General features: G+C 42.5%; 1 protein-coding gene across 9 annotated transcripts in view; it reads left to right on the plus strand.

Moving 5' to 3' along the window:
• LOC129669401 (phospholipid-transporting ATPase FetA) overlaps positions 1-24,257 on the plus strand; it is a 106,358-nt gene that overhangs the window by 3,318 nt on the left and 78,783 nt on the right. For 7 of the 9 annotated variants that reach the window (XM_055597610.1, XM_055597612.1, XM_055597614.1 and 4 more), the window contains exons 2-3: positions 408-451; positions 23,585-23,665. In XM_055597610.1, the coding sequence (XP_055453585.1) occupies positions 424-451; positions 23,585-23,665 (109 nt within the window). In that variant the 5' untranslated portion in view covers positions 408-423. Of the gene's footprint in view, positions 1-407; positions 452-23,584; positions 23,666-24,257 lie in introns of those variants that run through there. The other 2 variants (XM_055597618.1, XM_055597619.1) reach the window with 2 other exon arrangements.

The raw sequence follows: 24,257 nt of genomic DNA on the forward strand, positions 1-24,257 counted from the left end.
TATGCCTGTAATTCCAGCTATTCAGCAGACTGAAACAGAAGATTGTGTCTTCAAGGCTAGGGGGCAACATAATGAAACCAAGTCTCAAAAAATGAGAGGAGCTGGAGACATACCTCAGCAGATAAGTGCACTCGCTGCTCTTCCGGACGCTTCAAGTTCAGAGTCAATCAGGCAACCTGACATCTCTCTCTGGCCTCCACAACCATCTGCATTTGAGTACACTTACTCCCACACAAACACAGGCACATATTTTAAAATAAAAATATGTAGATCCCCATTTTAGTGAGAAGCAAGGTAACTACATAAAGCACTGACTAAAGTGTCCAGCACACTATTGGTGAATGGTAGGTGTCAATATGACATCAGGCTGCCAGCTAACTAACAAGAAGTTTCTGTTTCATTCTTAGGTGGTGTTTCTCTGAGATGAAATACATAAAAGTTTTTATTTCAGGTAAGTGCTCAGCTCCTATCAGCTGAGGTACAGAGTTCAGCAAGCAGCACTAGTGTTTTCCCAGTCATGCACTATACCATGTTCCACTCACACAGCGTGTGCTTTCAGTAAATTTGTTAAAGCATTGAACCGACATCCCCCCAGAAGCGCCTTACAAATTAATATCTTCATTGGCTGAGGATATATTTAGCTCGGTGATGGGGACCTGCCTAGCATGTACAATGCCCTAGGTTCAAGCACCAGTTGACCAGAATGGGGGAGAATGATATAGTCTAGCAGGTGTGGTGGGACACATCTGTAAAGCCCAGTACTTGTGAGATGGAGAAAGGATGGTCAAGAGTCTAAGGCCAGCCTGGGTGTGTAGTGAGTTCTAGGCCAGCTTGAGTTACATAAAACCTTGTCTCGAAGACTAACTAACAAAACTTCAAGACTCTTAGGATTTAAACTTGATTTGTCTCTGACCTTGCCTGAAGTTACTTTTCCCACAAAGGTAAGGGGAAAAAATTGCAAAATTGAACTTGAGGTTATTATTGATTTGGTTATAGTCCCTGATGGTATTAATTTGTACATGAGAGAAGTGTTTAAGTGTTCTTTTTAGAGGATGCTAAGAGCAATGTTTAAAGAGTTGAAACACATAGATAATTTAATTATTTAATGAGTAAAGTAACTTAATTCTGAAGGTTTGTAAGCAGAAAGCCATGCTCTGATAACCATGGTGAAAATGTCTTCCACAGAGTTTATTAAGGTGAGTATGTTTCTAGTGTTTGAGCTTTCGAGGGAGACAGGAGTAATCCAACAGACTGTTGTTGAATGTGTTGGTTTAATTGAGTTATTGGACTATTTCTTAGTGTTGTCTGGATAAGCCCAGCCATTTGGCTCATTGTTAAAAGAGGAAAGAAAACACAAGAGAGACGTGCTGGAGAAGAGAAATTCCTGAAAGAGTTTGAGGATGGAATAGGGTGCATTTGAGACTTAGGGCAATTAAGAGAACTAAGATGTTCAATTTAGTGCTAGAGAAAAGTAAAGTGCTCATGTTTTGTTGGCTATCCATATAGATGGTAAATGGATTGGCTACATATTAGGGCTTCTAAATCAGTGGCCACACTATCTGGGAGGAAGATGACCAGAGAGAAAACAGACTGAGCACCACATCAAGGACTGCATTCCAGAGAGGCAGGTGCTTGTTTGTTTCAGGGCTGGCCAGCTGGGAAGAATTCAAGACACAATTTCGGCAAACCCTGCTTTTGGCCCTTCCTAGCCCTCTGGTGTCTGGAGAGATATTTCTCACTGTAAGTGGATAAGCAGGCTGGACAGAAAGGGAACATTCAGGGTAGATGGGTAAACTAGACAGCCCTCAGCTAACTAGATAGCCCTTCCAATTCATGCAATTTCCAGAGTCAAGAGTGACCCTAAGGTCATCAGAGATCAAGAATGATCCCTAGCCCAGTATTCTTGGTAAACACAGAAGGCAATTCTGTGTTTTATTGCATTTGAGACTAGAACTCTTTGTGTAGATCAAGCTGCTCTTGAACCCACAGAGATCTACCTGCCTCTGTCTCCCAAGTGCAAAAGATTAAAGAGATATTGTCATGCCCAGCTGGAAGGCAATTCTGAAATGATTTTTTTTTAAACATGAGACTTAGTTTAATTTAGACATGCTCAGTTTGATTTCCTTGTGGACTTTGATTTCCATTTGGAGTGACTTAGGCTCCCACTAGAAATATGTTGCTTTTTACTGTGAAGTACCATGTGAGGCTGAGTCCCCAGTGTAGGGAAGCTGGGTTAACTTAGTCACAGGAGTGCCTCACTCCATGGCCACAGCATGTATGTCTAATCAAGTAGGGTAGCTAAGGACAATGTGCCTTTGGGTTGCTATTAGCTGAGAGACACACAGATCCCAGAGCCGATTTTCAGCATCAACCAGACAATGTGCTCCTATTCTTTGTAGCAATTGTCTTATCAGCAGGAGACATTTTGTATTGTGTATTTTTCAGGGAGATTTTCTTGGGCTGGTATTTTAAATAAACCTAGCTATTATTTGTGTTCACTCCTTTTATTAAAAAATAATTTTATTGTTTATGTGTGTGTACATGTGTGTAAGGATCAAAGAACAACTTCCAGCTCTTGGTTCTACTGTGGGTTCCAGAGGCCCGGCTCACACAGCAAGTGCTTTTACCCACTGAGCCATCTTGCCTACTCTGTGTTTAGTTTCCTTTAAAAAAACAAACAAACAAAAAAAAAAAACAAAAACAAAAACAAAAAAACAAACCTCTCCCCTACCTCGAAGACATACAAATAAATATGGTTCCAGTTAAAAATTTTTAAAAAGTGATTTCGGCACAAAGAGCAATTATTTATTTTTGGAGAATAAAATCAAAGTATCATGGTGTTGGAGGATAAAGTATTTTTGTTTGTGGGAGCATGGAAACTTGACTGAGACATTCCCAGAATTTCCACTGGCCTCTGTAAGATAGCTTTGAAGGACTTAAAGATGGAGGAAGGCATCACTTTTAGAAGTGACATTATGAACAGTGGTGTTGATGACGAAAATGTGGGCCACATATCGACCAGTTTACATAAAGGTAAATAGTGGAAGAGAAAGACAAAGGTGGGCCAAACGTACTGAGTAACACATGGGAAGCCAGAAGGCTTTTGGTAGCGAAGATACCACAGTCGCTGGTGCCCCTCAGCCCTGCTTACTCTGTCTAAAGAATGCATTCCTGCTTCCTTGCTTGTGTTACTTGAACTTTCGACTGCTTGTTGTACTACTGAGTCCCATGTGAGTTACTTTAATTTGAGAACGTAAAAACATAGAGCATTGCTGGATTTGACACCAGAGGAAACTGAAGAGTTTCCTGTAATATCTGATGCTGTGACATAGTCAACTGACTAGAGATAAGATTCTACACTAGCGTAGAGGGACCCTGGACCTGGGGTTCTGCATGCACTCACTTGAAGGCGCAAGGACATTTGCTCAACCATGTTGTGGCAGCTTTATTCGTAATAGCCAGAATCTGGAAACAACCCAGATGTCCCTCTATGGAGGAATGGATACAGAAATTGTGGTACATTTACACAATGGAATACTACTCAGCAATTAAAAACAAGGAAATCATGAAATTTGTAGGCAAATGGTGGGAACTAGAAAAGATCGTCCTGAGTGAGGTATCCCAAAAGCAGAAAGACACATTTGGGATATCCTCACTTATACGTGGATATTAGACACATAATATAGGATAATCATACTAAAATCTGTAAACCTAAAGAAGCTAAGCAACAAGGAGGACCCTGGATAAGATGATCAGTCTTCACTCAGAAAGGCAAACAGGACAGACATTGGAAGAGGGAGGAAACAGGGAACAGGACAGGAGCCTACCACAGAGGGCCTCTGAAAGACTCTACCCAACAGGGTATCAAAACACATGCTGAGACTCACAGCCAAATTTTGGACAGAGTGCAGGGAATCTTACAAAAGAAAAAGGGAGATAGAAAGACCTGGAGGAGACAGGAGCTCCACAAGGAGAGCAACAGAACCAAAAAACTGGGCTCAAGGGTCTTTTTTGAGACTGATGCTCCAACCAAGGAGATGACATAGAACCCCTGCACAGATGTAGCCCATGGCAGCTCAGTATCCAAGTGGTTTCCCTAGTACTGGGAACATGGACTGTCTCTGACATGAACTCAGGGGCTGGCTCTTTGATCACCTCCCCCTGATGGAGGAGTAGCCTTCCCAGTCCACAGAGGAAGAGGGTGCAGCCTGATGAGACCTGATAGGTTAGGCTCAGAGGGAAGTGGAGGAGGACCTCCCCTATCAGTGAACTAGGGGAGGGGCTACAGCTGGGATACAAAGTGAATAAACTGTAATTAATATAAAACAAAAAGATTTAAAAAGCCTTAAAAAAAGAGTCTACACTAAAACATCGAAGGGTATTGAGAGACGTGCGAAGCCTCCCACTGTGACCGCCTCCTCCTATAGCATACCCCTGGAGGCTGGTGGAGGGCTGGGTAAAGTCACTCCCTGTGAAGCCTGAAAACATGAGTTTGATACCTGGGACCCACAAGATGGAAGAAAGGAACCACGTACAGATTGTCCTATGACCTCCATATTTGCTGTGGCGCATATACATACCTGTGTATATACAATAAATGTTAAATTGTTGCCCCCACCCCAGGCAATGGATGTCCATGGCCCCCATTATAATAACATTCTCACCCAGAAGGAAATAGCCAGACAAGAGTTATTCCCCCCCCCCCCCTTTTTTTTTAAAAAAAAGATTCAGGGTCATAATATTGAGAGGAATGTTAGGCAGGAGGTTAACTCTGGAATTGACTGATCCACACCCTCCCCAAAGAAGACATAAAGAGCATTAGGTGTAGTGGTACACCAGCTCAGGGCCCTTACACAGGATGCAGACAGTAATAGGTGGTATTGGTAGATGCTGTCGAGGTCAGATCAAAGCGATTTCGAGACTGCCCCTCCAGGGGAATGTGCAAGTGTGCTGTCGTCCTCTCCTGTAGTGAAGACTGAAACCACTGTACATATCCATACACATTCGACATCTGCTTAGAGCAGACTGAATTCTGGGTAAAAAAGCCTTCCAAGAAAGGCACTCTCCTTTCCTGGAAGTGCTTTCATGGAGTTACAGAATAGTGATCAGGGAAGGTAAAGCTGGACATTGTGGTCTATGCCTGTAATCCCAGGACATGAAGGATTGCTATGAGTTCAAAGCCAGCCTGAGCTGCATAACAAGTTCTAGGTCAGCCAGGGCTATATAGCAAGACCATGTCTCACAAAACCATCAACAAGGACGGATGAGGTGGCTTAATAGAGAAGGATGCTTGTAGCCAAGCCTGAAGACCCGAAATTGATCCCAGGACCCACATGGTGGAAGGAAAGAACTTAATTCCGCAAATTGTCCTCTAATGGCCACCATATGTACCATGTACTGTGCCCTCAAACACGAACGAAGGAAGAAAAGGAAAGAGAAAAGAAAGAAAAATGTGATACTGTCATACGGTTTTTACTACCTTGACAAAACACCATGACCAAAAGCGGGTTGGGGAGAAGCGGCCTTATTTGTCTTACCCTTCCACAGTAATGTCCATCACAAAAGGAAGTCAGGATAAGCACTCAAGCAGGGCTGAAACCTGGGGGTAGGAGCTGATGGAGAGGCTGTGGAGAGGTACTGCTCACTGACTTGCTTCCCATGGCTTGGTCAGCCTACCTCTTACAGAACCCAGGACCACCAGCCCAGGTATGGAACCACCCACCATGGGCTGGGCCCTCTCCCCCATTGAGTAACTAATTGAGAAAATGCCTTACAGCTGGATCTCATGGAGGCATTTATCAAGTGAGGCTCCTTCCTCTCTGATGGCTCTAGCTGTGTCAAGTTGACACACAAAACCGGCCAGTGCAAATACTAAAAACATTTTTTTATGAACAAGACATTCAGAGACAGTGAAGAATCTCATTCTGGGACATGTTTATGCTAGACCTAAGAGGAAATGTCCAGCAATATGAACTCGAGACTAGAGATGAGCTTTGGAGAGTCATGACAAGAGGTGTGAAGGAAAAGTGCCATCACTCAGGACACAGGGATAGGAACACGCTTTGGGATAGGAATGCCCATTGTGTGGGAGGCACAAGACCGAGATGCTTGCCACTCTCTCCAGTGCTGGGGGTTGAGTCCAAGACCCATATGGCAGACAAACACTCTACCGCAAGTTGTTGCTTCACCCTTCTTTTCTACCTTTTATTTTGAGGCAAGGTCTCACTTGGCCAGCTGAGTTTGAACTCCCTGTAGTCCGGGAAGGTTTTGCACTTGCAATCCTTTGCCTCAGTCTCCCAAGTAGCCGGGATTCACTTCTGTGCCACCTGGCTAGAACTGAATTCATTAATGCCACAATTTCATATGTGCTCACACAACTGAACATGGGTGTCATGAAAAACACTGAAACTTTTCTGAATGAACAGTTACTAAAAATTGATTCAAAATCAAATGTGTTAAAAGCATTCATTGATCTTTGGGTTTTTCTTTTTTGTTTTTGGTTTTTTTTTTTGTGTTTTTTTGAGAATTTCTGTTTATTCCTTTAGCCCATTTATTGATTGGCAGTTTCCTGTCTTTGGAGTTTAATTTTTGCAATTCTTTATATATTCTAGATATCAACTTCCTAGGCAAAGATTTTCTTCCATTCTGTAGGCCATCCGACTCCTCTGATGTTAATTTTCCCCACTGTACAGAAGCTTGCTAATTTTCTGTAGCCTGATTTGTTGATTCTTGGGACTATTTCCTGTGCTTTTAAGTCCGGGGCTAAAAGTTGCTTATACCTGTAGCTTCAGACGTAGACTCTGTGCTTTTCTATAGCAGCTTCAGCATTTCAGGTTCTAAATTTGATGTATTTCCAGTTGGCTTTTCTGAAAAGTGAAAGATGTGGGTCTATGTCCATTCTTCTGCGAATAGACACAGAGTTTTGTCAGCAGCATTTGTTGAATGAGCTCTTTTTCCTAGTGCATGTTCTTGGATGCCTTTGTCAAAAATTAGGTCACCACAGCTGTGTGGCTTATTTCTGGGTGGGTCCTCTATCCTATTGTGTTGATTTATCTGTATGTTTTTGTGCCAGCACCAGGTGATTTTATTACTTCCGCTTGGTAGGCTAATTTGAGGTCAGGTATTGGGATACCTCCAGCAGTGTTTTTATCTGCTTAAGATTTCCTTATCTATGCATAAGGAAATGTTTCCATATGATTGATTGTTTTGTATGTTTTCTTTTAGACAGGTTCTCGCTATGTAGCCCAGGTAGCCTGGAACTCACTGTGCCTCCGGTTCACAGAGAGCCACATGCCTCTACCATAAGTGCTGGAATTAAAGGCGTAGTCCACTATCCCTGGCTTACATATGAATATTTGTCATCAGGAAAATGAAAATTAAAACTATTTTGAAATTCTATTTGACCCCAGTCAGAATGGCTATGATCAAGAAAATAAATGACAAGGAGGACTGGCAAGGCTGTGGGAAAGAGGAGCCCTCCTCCCCTGCTGGTAGAGATGGAAGCCAGTGCAGCCACTATGGAAATCGTATGGAGTTTCCTCAGAAATTTAAAAATAGGGCTGCTGTGCAGGCTCAGTCTGTGATGTAGAAGTGCTTCCTGCAAAGGCCTGGTGACCTGAGTTTAATATTAGAAACCACATAAAGGTGGAAGGAGAAAACAGACTCCACAAGTAGTCCTCTGACCTCCATTGCACACCTGCACTCAAACACAAATACACACAAATACAATAATAATAGTATTTATATTTTTTAATTAAAAATAATATCACCATAGGACTCAGGTGTACCATTCCTGGGCTAAAGGACCCCATATCCTACGACAGAGACACTATAATAAATGTGTTTACTACTACAGTGTTCATGGGTATGGGCCCAGGCTAGGTGTCTATTAACTGAAGAATGCACAGTGAGAATGGCATAGGTGCACAGTGGAGTCTCTCCAGTGTAAAGAGAAGAAAGATTGCATAAAAATAGACGCAGCTGGGAAGTATTATAGTAAGTCAGGTCTCAGAAAGACAAACGACTCATTCCTTCTAATATCTGGGATCTGAGAGTGAGGACAGACTATGAAACTAGGTAGAAGACCAAAAGAGGAAAGTAAGAGATGATGAGGAAGGGAGGGAAGGACAAAATGTCACATGACAAGAACATGGGAAGGATGATACAAGGGTAGAACGACATGAATTAGGGAGAATGAAAAGACTGAGGTGAGAGAGACAACAAAAGCAAATTTCAATTTAAAATTTTCATAATAAAACCCGCTTTTGTAAGCTAATAATAAATAATTTGACCATCTGTCCTCAGCATAAAAATATCAAATTAATATATTTTAAATTGTGTTGTGTTAGAATATTTGATTTTATAAAAAATAATTTTAGTTTTTTGTTTTTTGTTTTTTTTTGAGACAGGGTTTCTCTTTGTAGGCCTGACTGTCCTAGAACTTGATCTGTAGGCCAGGCCAGCCTGGAGTGCTGGGATTAAAGATGTGTGCCACCATCTTCTGGCTATTTTAGCGATATTGTTGTGTGTGTGTGTGTGTGTGTGTGTGTTCTCATGTCCCATGGCACATGTATACAGATCAGAGGACAACTTCCAGGAGTTGCTTTCCTCATTCCACAGTGGGAGCTGGGAATCCCAGGTCATCAGGTTTGTGTGACAGACTGAAACCCACTGAGCCGCCTCATCAACCCAGAATGTTTGATTTTAAAAGTTGCTGTTTGGGCTGAGTGTGATGGCATTCTTTAGAGGTAGATGCAGGTGGATCTCTGTGAAGTTGGGTCCGGGCTGATCTACATAGTGAGTTCTAGGTTAGCTAGGGTTATATAGTCAGATCTTGTTTCAAAAATAAAAGTGCTGCTTGAGTTTATGTCTTGAATTTTATTTTTATCAAATCATTAAATGATTTTTCCTTGGGAGGAGGACAGAATTTCCAACAATCTTGAAATGATCCTAAGGATACTTCTACCCGTTTGTATTACATAAACATGTGAAGTGGCATCTCATACTGACAATTATAAAATCAAAATATTGATGGGCTCCAAAAAGTCTTAATATTCTGTATTCTGGAAAATCATGTGTTCAATTAAAATTGAATTCTTTATGGAAAAATAAGGATATTTCTTTATTAGCATGGTAATTTTGTGTTCATCTTTAATAAATGATGCAATTAAGTGTTTATCAAAAATTATTTTTAAATAAATTTTCTTATTTACTCTCAATAAATGTTTGATTTATATACCTATTTTATAAATTTAACATACTAGCGTCATGAAAAATTTTGTTAGGTGAATAGGGAGGGGTAACAAGTAGTTAGGAGCATTTGTTGTTCTTCCAAAGAACCTGGATTTAGCTCTCAGCACCCATGCCTGCCTACAACCCCAGATCCAGGCGATCCACTTGCCCTCTCTGACCTCTGGGAGCACTGTGCTCACATGGCAGGGGCATAGACACACACACACACACACACATACACACAGAGAGACACACACACATAAAATAAAACAGTTTAAAAGTTTTCAGTTGTATGTTGTCTTGCCTTAAAAGTGTATTTCTTGTATACAGATGTTTGTCTTAACTTACTTCAAAGCATTTTAGGTACAAAATTATCCTCTCAAAAAATAATTTGTGTTGGGTTGAAATGCCCTTAGGGACATTGTATCAATGTATCACTCAAATACCTATTAGGAGCATTAGCCATATATGTGCCTTTTGCTTGTTTATGACTTTGTGAATTCGCTATGCAAGAAACACAGAGGAAACAGTGTCTTCTCACAGTGTGAGAGTTCACTGACCAACAGTGAATCCATAGCTTCTGTGGTTTTCATGTCTGATTTCCCAGATTATCCCGCCCACCTTGGTAGTGTGATAGCTGCCAGTGCAAGTTCTTTCATTCTAATCTTAATTACTAATGTTAATCCTCATTTTATATGTCTTATAGCACGTGGTGAGTCTCTCTCTGTCTGTATATACGTGGTTACAGAATTACAAGTTAGACAGGCTGTAGCAGTGTTGTAAAAGTCTCAGAAGTAGGTGATAGAAATGCTGATGGCATCTGTATAGATAACAGAAGAGGAGACCACTTCTGGTCTGGGAGAGAGCTGGGACAGAGCTGCTCCTGGGGCCCGCTGAAGAGTCCTAGCAGAGAGTCAGGCTGCAGAGTAGAATCCAGATGAAAGAGCAGAACCAGTCTGGAATAATAAAGGTGGGTTCCACTTGGGGCATTCGGTGATGGTGCACACCTTTAATCCTAGCATTCGGGAGAGAGAGGCAGGCAGATCTCTGAGTTAATGGCCAGCCTGGTCTATGGAGGGAGTTTCAAGGCAGCCAGGGCTACACAGAGAAACCCTGTCTCAAACGCTCTCCCCACCAAGAAAAAGGAAAGAAAGATGGGCTCATGTGCAGATGTGGACAGGCAGATGCTTGAGTAGGCTAAGTGAACAGCTGGGGATGGAGCTGAAGCTCCAGACACAGACGAGTGTTCTCTGCCTGTCAGTCATTGCCACATGATGGCTGTCAGATCAGTAGAACAGAGCTAGGCATTGGTCACTTCATTGGATCAGTGGGAGGGAGTTAGGTTTTTCCTTGGTCTGCTGCATCTGGTAAATTCTTAGGTCTGGTTTCCTTGCTATGATCTTAATGTTCCCATATGTTCTGCAGTATGGATTCACCAGGATACTTATAGGCTAACACTCTTTCTTCTCCCAAGAATGAGTCATTCTGTGCTGCACGAGACAGGTGGTGTGGCTTGTGGATCCACCCAAGGGCTGTAGTCACCCTTCTCCCTCAAAATGGAGTAAAAAGTTACTTGTAAACCCGCTTCCCAGGGCAAGGCACACCTGAAAAAAACAGCTGTTTTATACACTATGGAGTAATGTAGAAGAGAGTACAACCTGAGTTCAACTTTTTGACTTAGGTTTTGATTTGAGGCAGGGTCTCACCACAGGCTGCCCCAAATTTGTGCTGCTCTGACTCACTTTGTGAATGCTGGGATTATGGGCTGCTCCTCAGATGCACACCTTTCCTGTAACAGTTTTCTCAGTTGTTAAAACCAGTTGGTCCCACTTTGTTTATCTTCCCAGTGAGTTGCAGTTGACATTATTAAGGCCACCATGAACTTCGTCCTGCTGAACCTGCGGCCTCTATACCTTACGTGAACAGCCAGCTGCATTTTCGTGACCTAGGCCTCTCACCTGAATTAATGCCCTAAAGCCTGTACCTGTTCTCTTTCCCAAAGTTCTAAATATACTTATGTAGATATAAGAAGCAGAAAATGAGACCCCAAACCAAGGGAAAAATCAGTCCCTAGAAACAAGCTTAGAAGAGAAATAAAGGAAGAGCAAATTGAAGAAGGGGAAGGAGAAGGAGGAAGAAAGAAGAAAGAAAAAAGAAAAAGAAAGGAAGGAAGATAGATTTGTCAATTGAGCAGTGAATAATTTTCCTTCAGTGCTTTAGAGTGCTATCCATTTGCAAAATGTGATAGTCCTCAATTTCATAGCAAACCAAAGTGTACAGAGAACTCTTGAAAAACCCTGCCCCAAATATGTCTCCCTAGGCTTATTATCTCATTTAGTGATAATTTTACCCAAACAATGGAACCCAAGCCTCACACTCCATATCCAAACCACTGACAAATTCATCCAATTTTAAGAGCTCTCCTATAATCAGTGAATTCTTGTTATCTTTATTTCCATAGGCTAAGGTTGCCCTGCTACCGTTTTCTACCTAGACTCCTGCAGGAACTTCCAAGTATTACTGCTTCCTTTCTCTTTTGTCCCCCCCGCCAAGTCTTTATTATATAGAATAAATTAGGATGAAACCAGATGGTGTCTTTATACATAGATCAGATATATATATGGGGGGGGGAAGGGAGGGGGAGAGAGAGAGAGAGAATTTCATTATGTAGCTCTGGCTGTCCTGGAACTCATTATGTAGACCTGGCTGGCCATAAACTCACACAGATCCTCCTACCTCTGCTTCAAAGATGCTGGGATTAAAGGCTTGTGTCACTGTGCCCCAGCAGCTTTTAATTCTCTCATCTGTATATGACAGGCTGTATTTCCTGGTGAAGAAAAAAACCTAAGACCCAGAGCGGCCTTTAAACCATAAAAATAAAGATGCCAAGACCTTTTAAATTTTCAGAACTTAGGCCGAGCTGGGAAGACTCAACTAGCTCTTAAGTTGTGGTACCTTTCACTAATTCTGAGCTTGCCTTATTATGGAAAGACAATGAACGTTGGCAAAGAGCTTGTAGTGATTCTTTGGGAGAAATTAACAGCAAATGCCCAAAAAGCAAATGAATTCAGTTCATAAGAAGAACTAATTGGATTCTCCTGTGTACAGTAAGAAGGACTCCAATTTTTAGAGCTCCTATATTTTACACCAATGCCAATAAATAAAAAAGGGCAGATTTTTAAGTCAGAAAATATAAGGTGGTTGAGAGTCCTTATGATTCAGTTCAAAAATCAGAGTTATGTGAAATTCTGATGGTGTTATCAGTTTTTCAAAAATCTGTTAACAGCCATCCTTGCTCATCCATGCTGAAACTTGTGTTGGCTTCTCTTTATAATCTTATAGTGAAGTCAGACTTCACTGATGTACAGCAGTGCCCATCATGACCTGGCCTTTACCTGCTTCCTAAGCCTGACTCCTGTCCTCGATGCTCTACGGAGCTGACCCTCTTTCTCTGTACAAACACATCAAGTTATATTTTGTCTCAGGTTTTTTTTTTTGGTGTGTTTTTTTTTTTTTTGCAGTTGCTGCTGGTTTTCACTTTGAAATGGTCTTCCAGATCTCAAAGGCTGTAGCCTTGTCATCATTCAGGTTTCCTGTAAAGAACTCTGATCACTCTCTCAGCACAACTGCTTGTTCCCTGAATGATGCTCCATTATATTCATTCATAAAGCGCTTAGTGCATGCAGCCATCATCACTCAAACATCAGCTACACGGTCAGCAAAAGCTGTCAGGTCTCCCTGTGCTGCTGACAGCTAGTGTAGAGCCTGTTCATTTACATAGGCAAATTCTACCTCTTCTCCCACTGCTGTCCTTAACGTGGACAGCTCGTTGTGTTAAGATTATTGTAGTATTATCTTTTTTTTTTTTTTTTACAATGCTGGGAATTAAACCTCGAGTTTTTATATGCTAGGCAAACTCTTAAAGCTGAGACCCATTCCAAGCCTTTTTTAATTATTATTTTGAGTCAGCGTCTTACTAAGTTGTTCAGGTTCATCTTGATTTTGCTCACTCTCTAGTCCAGGTTATCCTAAACCTGATGCTCCTGCTGCAGCCTCCTGAGGAGCTGGGCTACAGGCATGTACTGCCATGCTATGCTTGCAGTGACCTCTTAACATCCCTTTTCTCAGAAATTCTCCTCATCTTCAATATAGCCTTATGAAACTCTAATATTCTTGAATTTTAAAGTGCATGGGTATTAATAGTTGCCAGTTAAAAGATCTTCAGTGACTTCCCACAGTATGTCATAAGGGGGCTGTTGTAAGTGGTTTCTTCTGTTCAAGGTCCTGTGGGACATGAGAAAAGTGAACATAGTTCTAGCCCTTTGCAGAGGGACTTTATGTCCCTGTTGATTTCATCCAAGGACAGTTTGAGAAGGGAGACAAGACAAAGCAGACACATGGAGAGCTTTGTTGTTTTTGTTTTTTGTTATTTAAATCAGTTTTATTTAAGAATTTCCAACAGTGACAACTCTATTAAAAAAGCGTCCAAGCACAGGACACAAAACTGCAGCAAACATTCTTATGAGTAGCTAACAGATGTGAGAACTTCCACCCTCCTTTAAACACCTGAGCTCCCTGGAGAACTCTGCTTCCAAGTTCTCCTGCCAAGCATTGCACAAGCTCAGTCCATGTTCGCAGCCCATCAGCTTCAGCTTACGTTCTACACCTCCAGATCAGTGACAGAGGAGAATACACACCATACAGCATTCACAGCAGCTGACAGCAGGGGAGGGAAGTACAAGTGTTTTGTTTTAATGGACTTATCTTCCTTTCTGCTTTGTGAAGCTGAGTATCAGATCCTGGGCCTCATTCACGCTAGGCAGGTGCTCGCCTATGGTGCTAAAAAAAAAGTACCTCTAAAAAAAGAAATTGCACGGCTTTGCTTTCTTTTCTTTTCTCTTTCTTTCTTTCTTTCTTTCTTTCTTTCTTTCTCTCTCTCTCTTTTTCTCTCTCCCTCTCTCCCTCTCCCCCTCTCTCCCTCTCTCCCTCCCTTTCTCCCTCTCTCTCCCTCTGTCTTTCTCTCTTTCTCCTTCCCTCCCTCCCTTCCTTCCTTCCTTCCTTCCTTCCTTCCTTCCTTCCTTCCTTCCTTCCTTCCTTCCTTTCTTCCTTCCTTCTTTTCTTTTCTTTCTTTTCTTTCGACAGGATTTCTCTGTAGTAGCCCTGGCTGTCCTGGAACTCTCTTTGTAGACCAGGCTGACCTCCAGCTCACAGAAATCTGCCTGAGTGCTGAGATTAAAGATGAACACCACTAATGCTTTGTAAAAAGAGATGTCTATAAAAGACTATGTTTAGAAAAAAGGAGGGAAAGGGGCAAAAAAGGTTATACTTGAGAGTTTTGTGTCCCCCCCCAAAAAAAAAACCTCAGCCCTACTTGAGTTCCTATCTTCACTGCTTTAATGATGAGCTGTTACATGGAACTCTGAGTGAAATAAAACTCTCCAAGTTGCTTTTGCTCATGATGTTTTTTCACAGCCATAGTAACCCTAAGACATCTAAACAGCACCTTTACTGCACGTTGGATTTTAAAGGTCCTAAACTTGGGAAGTCTTTGCTATTAGAAGTTCTGACTGACATAAGGAATGTATAACAAAGATATGTTGAATGCTAGGAGATTTCTGGCTTTGCCTTATAAACAATATTCTGGTATTTTTTTCTTTTGTTACCTTTTTATTTGTATATGTGCTTATGCTGCATGAAAAAAGGAAAATGCTTTCTTTTGCTGAGATTCTGTGGAAAGACTCAGGATGGGAACCTTGATTCCTGGGGTATCTTGGGCTTTGCAGATAGGTAGGACATCGTAGCTAAACCAGAGTAACTGGGCTGGAGAGCCTATGGTTTTACACAATAACTTTAGGAAAACATAGCTCTTATGTTAATCAGCCAGTGATAGGCACATATGCTTCTATGAGAGCCCTTTAGATTCTTAAAAGCACTCAGAACTGCCAGGAGTTTGCTCATTTGCAGTCTCCTCTGCCCATGCTTTCATGATGAAGAGCCTCCTCCACCATGAGACAGATTTACTCACCAAGAGCCTGCCAATCAGCACATCCACAGCTTCACTCTGTCCTGACGTTGATAGTGCTGGAGCACACTGACCTTGCTGCTGCACTCCACTGTGCTTTCAGCTGGGATAAACACAGGCTTTGAGAGCTGCCTTAAAGCCTTTCTCCCTTTGTCTTATTAGTAAATTATTCCATTGTTTGTGTATAAATGGAGGGGTACAGAGGTGCAGTGGTGGCTGAAGTGAAGTTGGTCTGCAGTGTGGTCTGGTCGTAAGACTGTAGGCTGATGGACCATTAGTGTCGTCTTCCCATCCCTAGGTTTCAGGTCATCTTCATTTCTGTTCTGTGAATTCAGACCAGGGTCTAGGCAGCCACGGGCTTGTGAGTCCAGGGTAGTTGGGTTACTTTTCTCCCTCTGGACTCTGAAATCTGAATGAGAGAGCTTGGTTCCTGCAGTGGCTTCTGCACTGCTGCAGTTATTCCTTGACTTTGGTGTCTTTTATAATGACTCTAATGTTCCTCTAAATAGTTTTTATGCAGCAACTACCCCCATCTGTGTTTAGTAATTAAAGGAAAAATGGTTTAGAGTAGAGTCTTAGCTAGTTACCTAGAGCATGTGTAGCCGTATGTTGTGTATTAGAGAGGACACATTGGACAAATCAGACCTGGTCAACAAAACAGCCTCACAAGGCGACTGAGTGGGTAAAGACATTGGCTGCCAATCCTGCCCACCCGAATTCAATCCCTGACAGCCATGTGGTGGAGAGAACTGATTTCCACTATACGCTATTCCACTATTCCCTGACCTCCACATACGAGCACACACACAAATAAACAAATTTAAAACTGTTTGGTCCTCTGTAAAAGTGTCACAGTTCAAAGCAAGGAAAGAATGAATGACAGTCACGAGTTAGAGAAGACTGAAGAATGCAAGGCTAAATACCATATGAGATTCCAGACTAGCCTTAGAACCAAAAATCTAGGAGTACAGGCAAAGTATAAGTCCACTGTAAACCTCAGCAGAGTCATCCCAAGGTTCATTTCTCACTTTAAGTGCTCTGTGGTTACATAAGAGTCTAACATAAGGGTAAGGCAGATAGAGAGTGTATGGAAATTTTCAGTACTATTTTTGCAACCTTCCATAAGTTATCTCAAATGGAACATTTTTAAAAACACAGTGACTGGATTGGCAAGCTGGCCTGATAAAGATTTTTGTCACCAAGCCTGACAGCCTGAGTTTCGTCCATGGACCACACGTGGTAGAAGGAGAGAACCGAAGTATGTGATGGCCTCTAACTTCTGCATAATGCAAAATGGCATGTGTGTGCACACGCACACTAAAAATTTAAAAACCTTAGCAACTCAGATCGGACCTATTTTTAAAGTTATTTAAAAGTGACTCTAGTTTTTATTGTATTTTTTGTTATTATATTGAGTTGATAAAAAGTGAGGTGGCTTGAAGTTCTCTGTTCCCGCCTCTCCCCATCCCTCTCCATGACCTCAGTCCTGAATTCCCTATTTTTTTATGTCACACTTTTTCTTATGAGTTTATCTTGATATATTGATATGTCCCTCTAAATGTATACTTCTATGTGATATTTAAATGTGGTAAGTAAGATAATAACTATATATTCTTTTATAATTTGTTTCTCCCTAACTGGAGTCATGACACTCTCAGTTGATGTGTGTAACTGTAACTCCATAACTTCAAGGCTGTGTGAGCATACCATAAGTTACTTTTCCTCTACTCGTTGCTTTGTTTTGGTGACAGTCTGTGGTGTTTGAATGAGAATGGCCCCTGAGGGTTGGATGTTGACTGCTTGGTGTCCAGTTGGTGGAGCTTTTTGAGTAGGTTTGTGAGGTGCGGCCTTGCTGGAAGAGGTATGCAGCTGGAGGGGAGTTTTGAGGACTTTTTTTTTTTAAGTAATGCTTACTTTTTGTTTTTGTTTCTTTTTATTTATTATTATTTATTACAATTCATTCACTTTGTAGCCCAGCTGTAGCCCTCCCCCCTCGTCTCTTCCCAGTCTCACCCTCCCTTCTCCTTCTCCTCCGTTGCCCCTCCCCCAGTCCACTGATAGGGGAGGTCCTCCTCCCCTTCAATCTGACCCTAGCCTATCAGGTCTCATTAGGACTGGCTGCATCATCTTCTTCTGTGGTCCAGTAAGGCTGCTCCCCACTCAGGGGGAGGTGATCAAAGAGCCAGCCACTGAGTTCATGTCAGAGACAGCTCCTGCTCCCCTTACTAGGGCACCCACTTAGAAACTGAGCAGCTTTCGGGCTTCCCCTGAACAGGGGGTCTAAGTCCTCTCCATGCATGGTTCTTAGTTGGAGTAAAGTCCAGGTATTTTGGTTCTGTTGTTCTTGTGGAGGCCTTCAGGTCTTTCTCTCTCCCCCTTCTTCCATAAGGTTTCCTGCACTCTGCCCAAAGTATGGCAATGAGTCTCAGCATCTGCTTCGCTACCCTGATGGATAGAGTCTTTCAGAGGTTCTCTGTGGTAGGCCCCTCTCCTGTCCCCTGTCTTATACTTCTGATGGATTTGTGCTGTTTGAGTTTGCTCTTGGCTTCCTACTGTGGTTCAAGATGAAAGTCCTCAGCTTCCAGACCAGCTGTCATGCTTCCTGGTTGACACACTTCCCTGCTGGGATGGTGATAGCTCTTATCCCTCTGGAACTCAAATCCCAAATAAGCCTTTTCTTTTATGAATTGCCTTGGTTGTGGTGTTTGTTACAGCTGTGGAAAAGTAACCAATATAGGGCTCACTATGGTGTTGCCTTGGCTGGTCTGAAACTCACTTGGTAGACCAACTAGCCTCAGACTCAGAGATCTGGCTGCCTCTGCCTTCTGAGTGCTGGGATAAAAGTATTCATCACCGCACTTGGCCATAAGTTACTTGTTGCTTCTACTGTCTCTAGTCACTTGATGGCTTCCAGCTGTGCTGTTAGGAGCAGCTATTTCATATAGTGTTGTATGTAACCTAAGAGCTTTGCTAGTGTGTACCTGGAAGTGGACTTGCTGAGTTATAGGATAAGTATTTCATCAACTTTATTAAATAAGGCCAAATTATTTTTCCAGAGTGGTAGTGGTGGTTTTTTGTTTTTTTTTTTTTCAATTTGGGGATTGAATCTAGAACCTCACACATGACAAGGGTGATAGTTAATATTGTCAACTTGACAGGATCTAAAATCCCGCCCTGGTTCTTGCTGTGAGGAGTTATCTAGGTTTGGCTAATGAGGCAGGACTGTTCACCAGGCTCAGGGCCTCCACTGAATAACAAGGAGAAGGCAAGCTAACCAGAAGCAGCGTCCTGCTTCCTGACTGCAGGTGCAAGACCAGCCACCGTGATGTCCCTTCCCATGTTGTGCTGTGTCCTGTACTGTGAACCGAACAGACTTTCTCCTTCTGTTGTTTTTGCCAGGCTGTTTCCTCACAGCAACAGAAAAACCGTTCATATGCCAGGCAAGTGCGCTACACTCATCTGTGCCCTTAGCCCACTTCTTACTTCTTTACTGTGAGACAGGGGCCCACTAAGCTGCTCAGACTGATTTTGAGCTTCCTGTGGGCTGGCTTTGAATTCCCAATCCTCTTGCCTTCGTTAGACTTCTAAGAAGCTGTAATTACAGGCCTGTGCCATCATATCTAGCATGGTTGTTCAATTTTTAATACTACCAACAATATTCCATGTTCCAGTTTCGCTTTCTCCCTAACACAATATTTTTAGACTTATTTTTCCCAATACGGTACATGTAAATTAAAGGTTTGAAATGTTGTTACTGTTTGAATGCGTGTTTTAGACAAAGCACTGTGTCAGACAATTCCATAGTCTTGTCAGTCTTCTTACTCAGCCTCAAAATGGAGACCAGAAATGCATTTTGGTTTAGTAATCACTAAGCATCTCTGACAAACTTCTTCCCAAATTGCTTTTGCCATTCTGTATCTATCACATTTATTTCCTGATTTTTAAAAATAATTCACGAAAAATTTTAGTCAGGGACTGGTTAATACCATAGTCGTTAATTAGTACCAGGCTATACAATAAACCCCAAATTTCTAGCTCCTAGTCCACTCTTTGTGCCATCTCTTTCCATTTGCCTCCAGAACCGGTTTCTTCCTTCTTCCCCTCACATTCTTCCATTTTTCTTTTTATTATTTATTTATTTATTATTAATTACAGTTTATTAACTTTGTATATTCACTCTGTAGCCCCATCCCTCCTCCCCTCCCAATCTCACCCTCCCTCGCTCTTCCCCACTCATATCCCTCTCCCAGTCCACTGATGTCCTCCTCCCCTTCCCTCTAATCCTAGTCTATCAGGCCTCATCAGGAGTCTTTGCATTCTCTTCCTCTGTGGCCTGGTAAGGCTGCTCCCCCCTCAAGGAGAAGTGATCAAAGAGCAGGCCAATCCATTCCTGTCAGAGACAGTCCCTGTCCCCATTACTGTGGAACCTACTTGGAGGCTGAACTGCCATGGGTAGGGGTTCCAGGCCATCTCCATGAGTGGTCCTTGGCTGGAGTATCAGTCTCAGAAAAGACCCCTGTGCCCAGACTTTTTGGTTCTGTTGCTCTCCTTGTGGAGCTCCTGTCCTTTCCAGGTCTTACTATCTCCCACTTCTTTCATAAGATTTCCTGCACTCTGCCCAAAGTTTGGCCATGAATCTCAGCATCTGCCTCGATACCCTGCAGGGTAGAGCCTTCAGAGGCCTCTGTGGTAGGCTCCCGTCCTGTTCCCTGTTTTCTCCCTTCTCCTATGTTCATCCTCTTTGCCTTTCTGAATGAGGATTGAGCATCTTAGCCAGAGTCCTCCTTGATCAGTTTCCTTAGGTGTACATATTTTAGTATGTTTATCCTATATTATATGTCTAATATCCACTTATAAGTGAGTATATACCCTGTGAGTCTTTCTGCTTATGGGATACCTCACTCAGGATGATCTTGTCCAGTTCCCACTACTTACCTGCAAACCATTTTTCCTCTGAATTTAACAGCCTCAATATTCTTTCCTGTTAGCTGTAGTGTAACATGTGCTCACGGGTGAGTGTCTGGCTTAGCTGAGCAGTCATGGCTGAGGCCTCTCCAGGCTGTGTGCTTCACGAGCCTCTCACCGCCCGCACTGCCTGGTGGTGGGGCTCTGCCAGCTGTGCTCTCAGCTGCTGGTAGCCCTGCAGGCCACCCCATTATTTAGACGTCTAACTTTAGCTGTGTGTATGCATGACTCATGTTGCGTGTGGGGTGCCTGAAGAGGTCAGAAGAAGGCATTGGGTTCCTGGAGCTGGAGTTGTAGGCAACTGTGAGCCACCTGATGTGGGTGCTGGGAACCAGCCTCCAGTCCTGCACCAGAGCAGCAAGGCTTGAACTGCTGAACAGCCCCTCCCCCTTCTAATACCTTATTATTGTGTCTGTGTGCCGAAGCCGGAGGACAGTGCTCAGGAGCTGTTCTCTCGGCTCTTGGCTCTTTCAAGCTCAACAGCAAGAACCTTTACTTTCTGAGCCATCTCACTGGTCCAGACCACCCACTCTTCATTCTCCATGTCAGGATGGCTACCATGGAGGTGTGGTGCCTTGAATGAGAATACCCCCACAGGCGTACATGTCTGAATTCTTAGTTCCCAGTTGGTGGAATTGTTTGGGAAGGATTAGGAGGTATGGTCTTTTTGGAGGAGATGTGTTACTGGGGATGGCCTTTGAGGTTTAAAGGACTCATGCCATTCCCAGTATGCCTCTCTTCTCTGCCCTGCCTCTTGCTTGCAGGTTAAGATGTAAGTTCTCAGCTCCTTCTCCTGCCATGCCTGCTGCTATGCTCCCTGGTTGTCGTGATGGACTCTAATCCTTTGAAACTATAAGCCCCACATAAATTCTTCTATAAATTGCCTTGGTCATGGTATCTTATCATAGACCATGAACAATAGACCAATGGAGACATAACTAATATAGAAGATAAAAACAATCAGAGAACTGACTCAGTACCCAGAGAATCCTGTCTCAGAATTGCTATTAAACAGGTTCTGTTGCCATAGATATGAGCTTTATTGTAGAGGTGGGACTAAAAAACTTATAGTATGCAAGAGTTTTATTTGACTCGCACAACATTTCATTTTCTTTTTAAAAATCTTGATACTTGAGGCTAGCAAGATGGACCAGTAGGTTAGGGCACTTGCTGCCAATCCTGACAACCTGACTTCCATCCCTAGGAGGGAAAGAACTGACTCCCGTAAGTTGCCCTCTGACCTCCACATGCATGCCATGGCACACACTCACATACACCCTTGGTTAGTAAATAAAATTTCACAGTGCCATGGCACACACACACACACGCATGTGCATACACACCTGATAAGTAAATAAAATTTGAAAACTAAAATCTGGACACTTTTATAGGAAGCTTATATCCACCAATTTGTCAAAATTGTCAGCCTATCATTTCCTAGGTTTTACAACTAATTTTATATGTGTTTTTACCCAAGTTCTCTAATCCCGACTCACCTACACATGGTAGCTCATGGGACCTCAAAGAAACTGGTTAGAATATATATATTGTTTTTATTTTCTCAGTTGGATTAAAATAGTATATGGGTTTTCTCAGTCCTGAGAGACAATGTCTAAAGTGAACATCTCAAGGGAATAGCATTTCCTTTAGGGTGTTTGATCTGGGCTGCCTGGCCTCATGTGTGCTAACAGAGCATCATGGCAGAAGGAGCTTGTGTAGAGGCGGCTCTCCACCTCACAGAGGGTGAGAAGTTGGGGCAAGGAAGGGTTAACCCTGTATACTGTTCCCAGTGGCCTTCTTCCTCCAAGGACCCACTTCCGGTGTTCTAGAAACTCCTGCAGCTGCATCAAATACTCAGTACATGGGCTAGGGAGGAGCATATTTCATAGTCCACCATAATGGGAGGGATAAAAAGGTTAAAGAAGAGCTTACAAGCTTAAAAACTGATCAACTACAATCTTCAAAAAGTTAAAGCAAAACATACATGGTTTACACATGAAAGAACAGATATTGGCCAGCAAGATGGTTCAGTGGGTAAACGTGAAGGAGTTTGCACCAGGCCTGACAGCCCACATGGTGGAAGGGAAGTTGTTTTCTGACCTTACAATTGTGTGTCTGTCTGTCTGTCTCTCTAGCACACACACATATACAGATATGTGTTAGATCTATTAATTAAAGATGAGGCTGGCAACCAATCTTCTCTATGAAGGAGGTTTATTAGATGGATAGGAAGGGAAGGGAGAGCAGGACATGATGGGGAGAAAGAGAGGGAGGGGGGAAGAGAGAGGAAGGGGAAGACATGGGGCGCCCTGATAGAGCAAGAGCAAAGAGCAAGAGAGAAGAGCAAGGGAGTGAGTCTGGTTGTCCCTTTAAGGGGCACGGTAACCACGCCTTCCATAAGTTGCTAGGTAACCCAGAAGCAGGTTGTGTTCCAAAATCCTAACATTATGCACACATATACACTAAATTAATTGATTTAAAAGACAAATGTCAAAAGACATAGTTACTACTTAGGTTGATGTAGGAAGACACACATTCAAGGCCTATCTGGGCTACAGTGGGATTTCAAGGTCAGCCTAGGAAACTTAGTAGTAGAAAAGAGAATTAAAAAAAAAAAAGTCTATAAAAAATGTCTGATGGTAATAGTTCAGTGGTAGTGTTTGCCTAGCATGTATGAGATCCTAGTTTCAATCCTTAGTATTGTGAACGAGCAGCAGAAGTAGCAGCAGATGGAGGAGGAGGAAGAGGAAGAGAAGTTTTATTTAACTAATGAAAGAACCAGTTAAAGTGAAAATTTAGGAACTAAATATTTATAAACTATTCAATAAAGAAATGTTAGGACGACAGAAGCAGGATGATTGGAAGTATAAGGCCAGCTTGGGCTACATAACAAGACACTAGCTCAGACAAATCAAAATAAATATGAAGGTTTCTGAACTGAGTGTGCGATGGGTGGTGTGCAACGTGCAAAATGCCACAGCCTTTGGCGCTATCTTAAAATACCTGCGTCTCTACCAGATGAAATCTACTTGTTAACCTCTGCGCTGCGACGAGTCAGGTAGAAAACTAACCCCGGGTGTGAGCCCTGAACCTCATTAAAGTATCACCCAGTAGTTTCTGATTTTTTTTTTTCTGACAGAGTGTAGTCATCTGACAGAGTGTAGACTTGCTTGCCAAGAAACCTTTCCCCAAGCTCTGGAACTGTTATAATGAGAGTAGATGCGGTGAATTCTAAACCTGGTCATGTGTGAGAGAAGCAGATTATTTTGGATTCCAGAGATGGAGTTCCGAGTTCCTTAAGCAGGTGTCGGGATGAGAGCGTACTGGCGTGGGAAAGCCTTACTCAGCCTCTTCATTTTCTTACAGAGATTCCATGGAATTGTGGTTGGTACTACTCTGCGATGTCTGTGTATGAAAGGGGAAATGAAGACAGATATAGTAAAGAAGGTAGGTGGACTCAGAGAAAGAAATTTACACCTGTGCGTTCTTACTGTTGCCTCTGAAAAGTGTGTGTGTGTGTTTTCACTTGTGTGCATGTGCATGCATGTATATGACATGCTTGCCCAACCTACCAATCAAAATATCAGCCTACCGAGAAAACAACTGGGAAAGAAAATACAGAAGTCACAGAAGAAAATACTTTATGCTTTGAAGCCCAAGGTCCCCACTTTTGCTGTATGAGAGTTCTAATTTAAGTAGTTTAAATTTTTCACTTTTGTGCTTTTCCAATATTTGGAAATTCACCATGAAAACTTATATTTCTTTCCCTCTTCCCATACTTAAAAAAAAGGGGAGGGAAGTGTAAAAAACATGCTGAGCTGTTTAATATCCTGGGCTGTCGTTTTGTGGATCTGCCTGGTGCTGGGAAGGGTTCCGGTATCACCTGAGGAAGTCCTGGGGTAGACGGCAGTGGCGGCAGGTGTAGGGAGCACAAAAGTAAAATTAGGAGCCAGAATACTATCCTTCCAGATTTTTCCTTTTGAGAGTTGGGTAAAGTGCAGAGAATGGAATTAATTTGCTGATTAGAGGCCAGACTGTA

This window comes from Psammomys obesus, unplaced genomic scaffold (genome assembly GCF_907164565.1).
Source record: "Psammomys obesus unplaced genomic scaffold, mPsaObe1.curated_primary_1811, whole genome shotgun sequence".
NCBI lineage: Eukaryota > Metazoa > Chordata > Mammalia > Rodentia > Muridae > Psammomys > Psammomys obesus.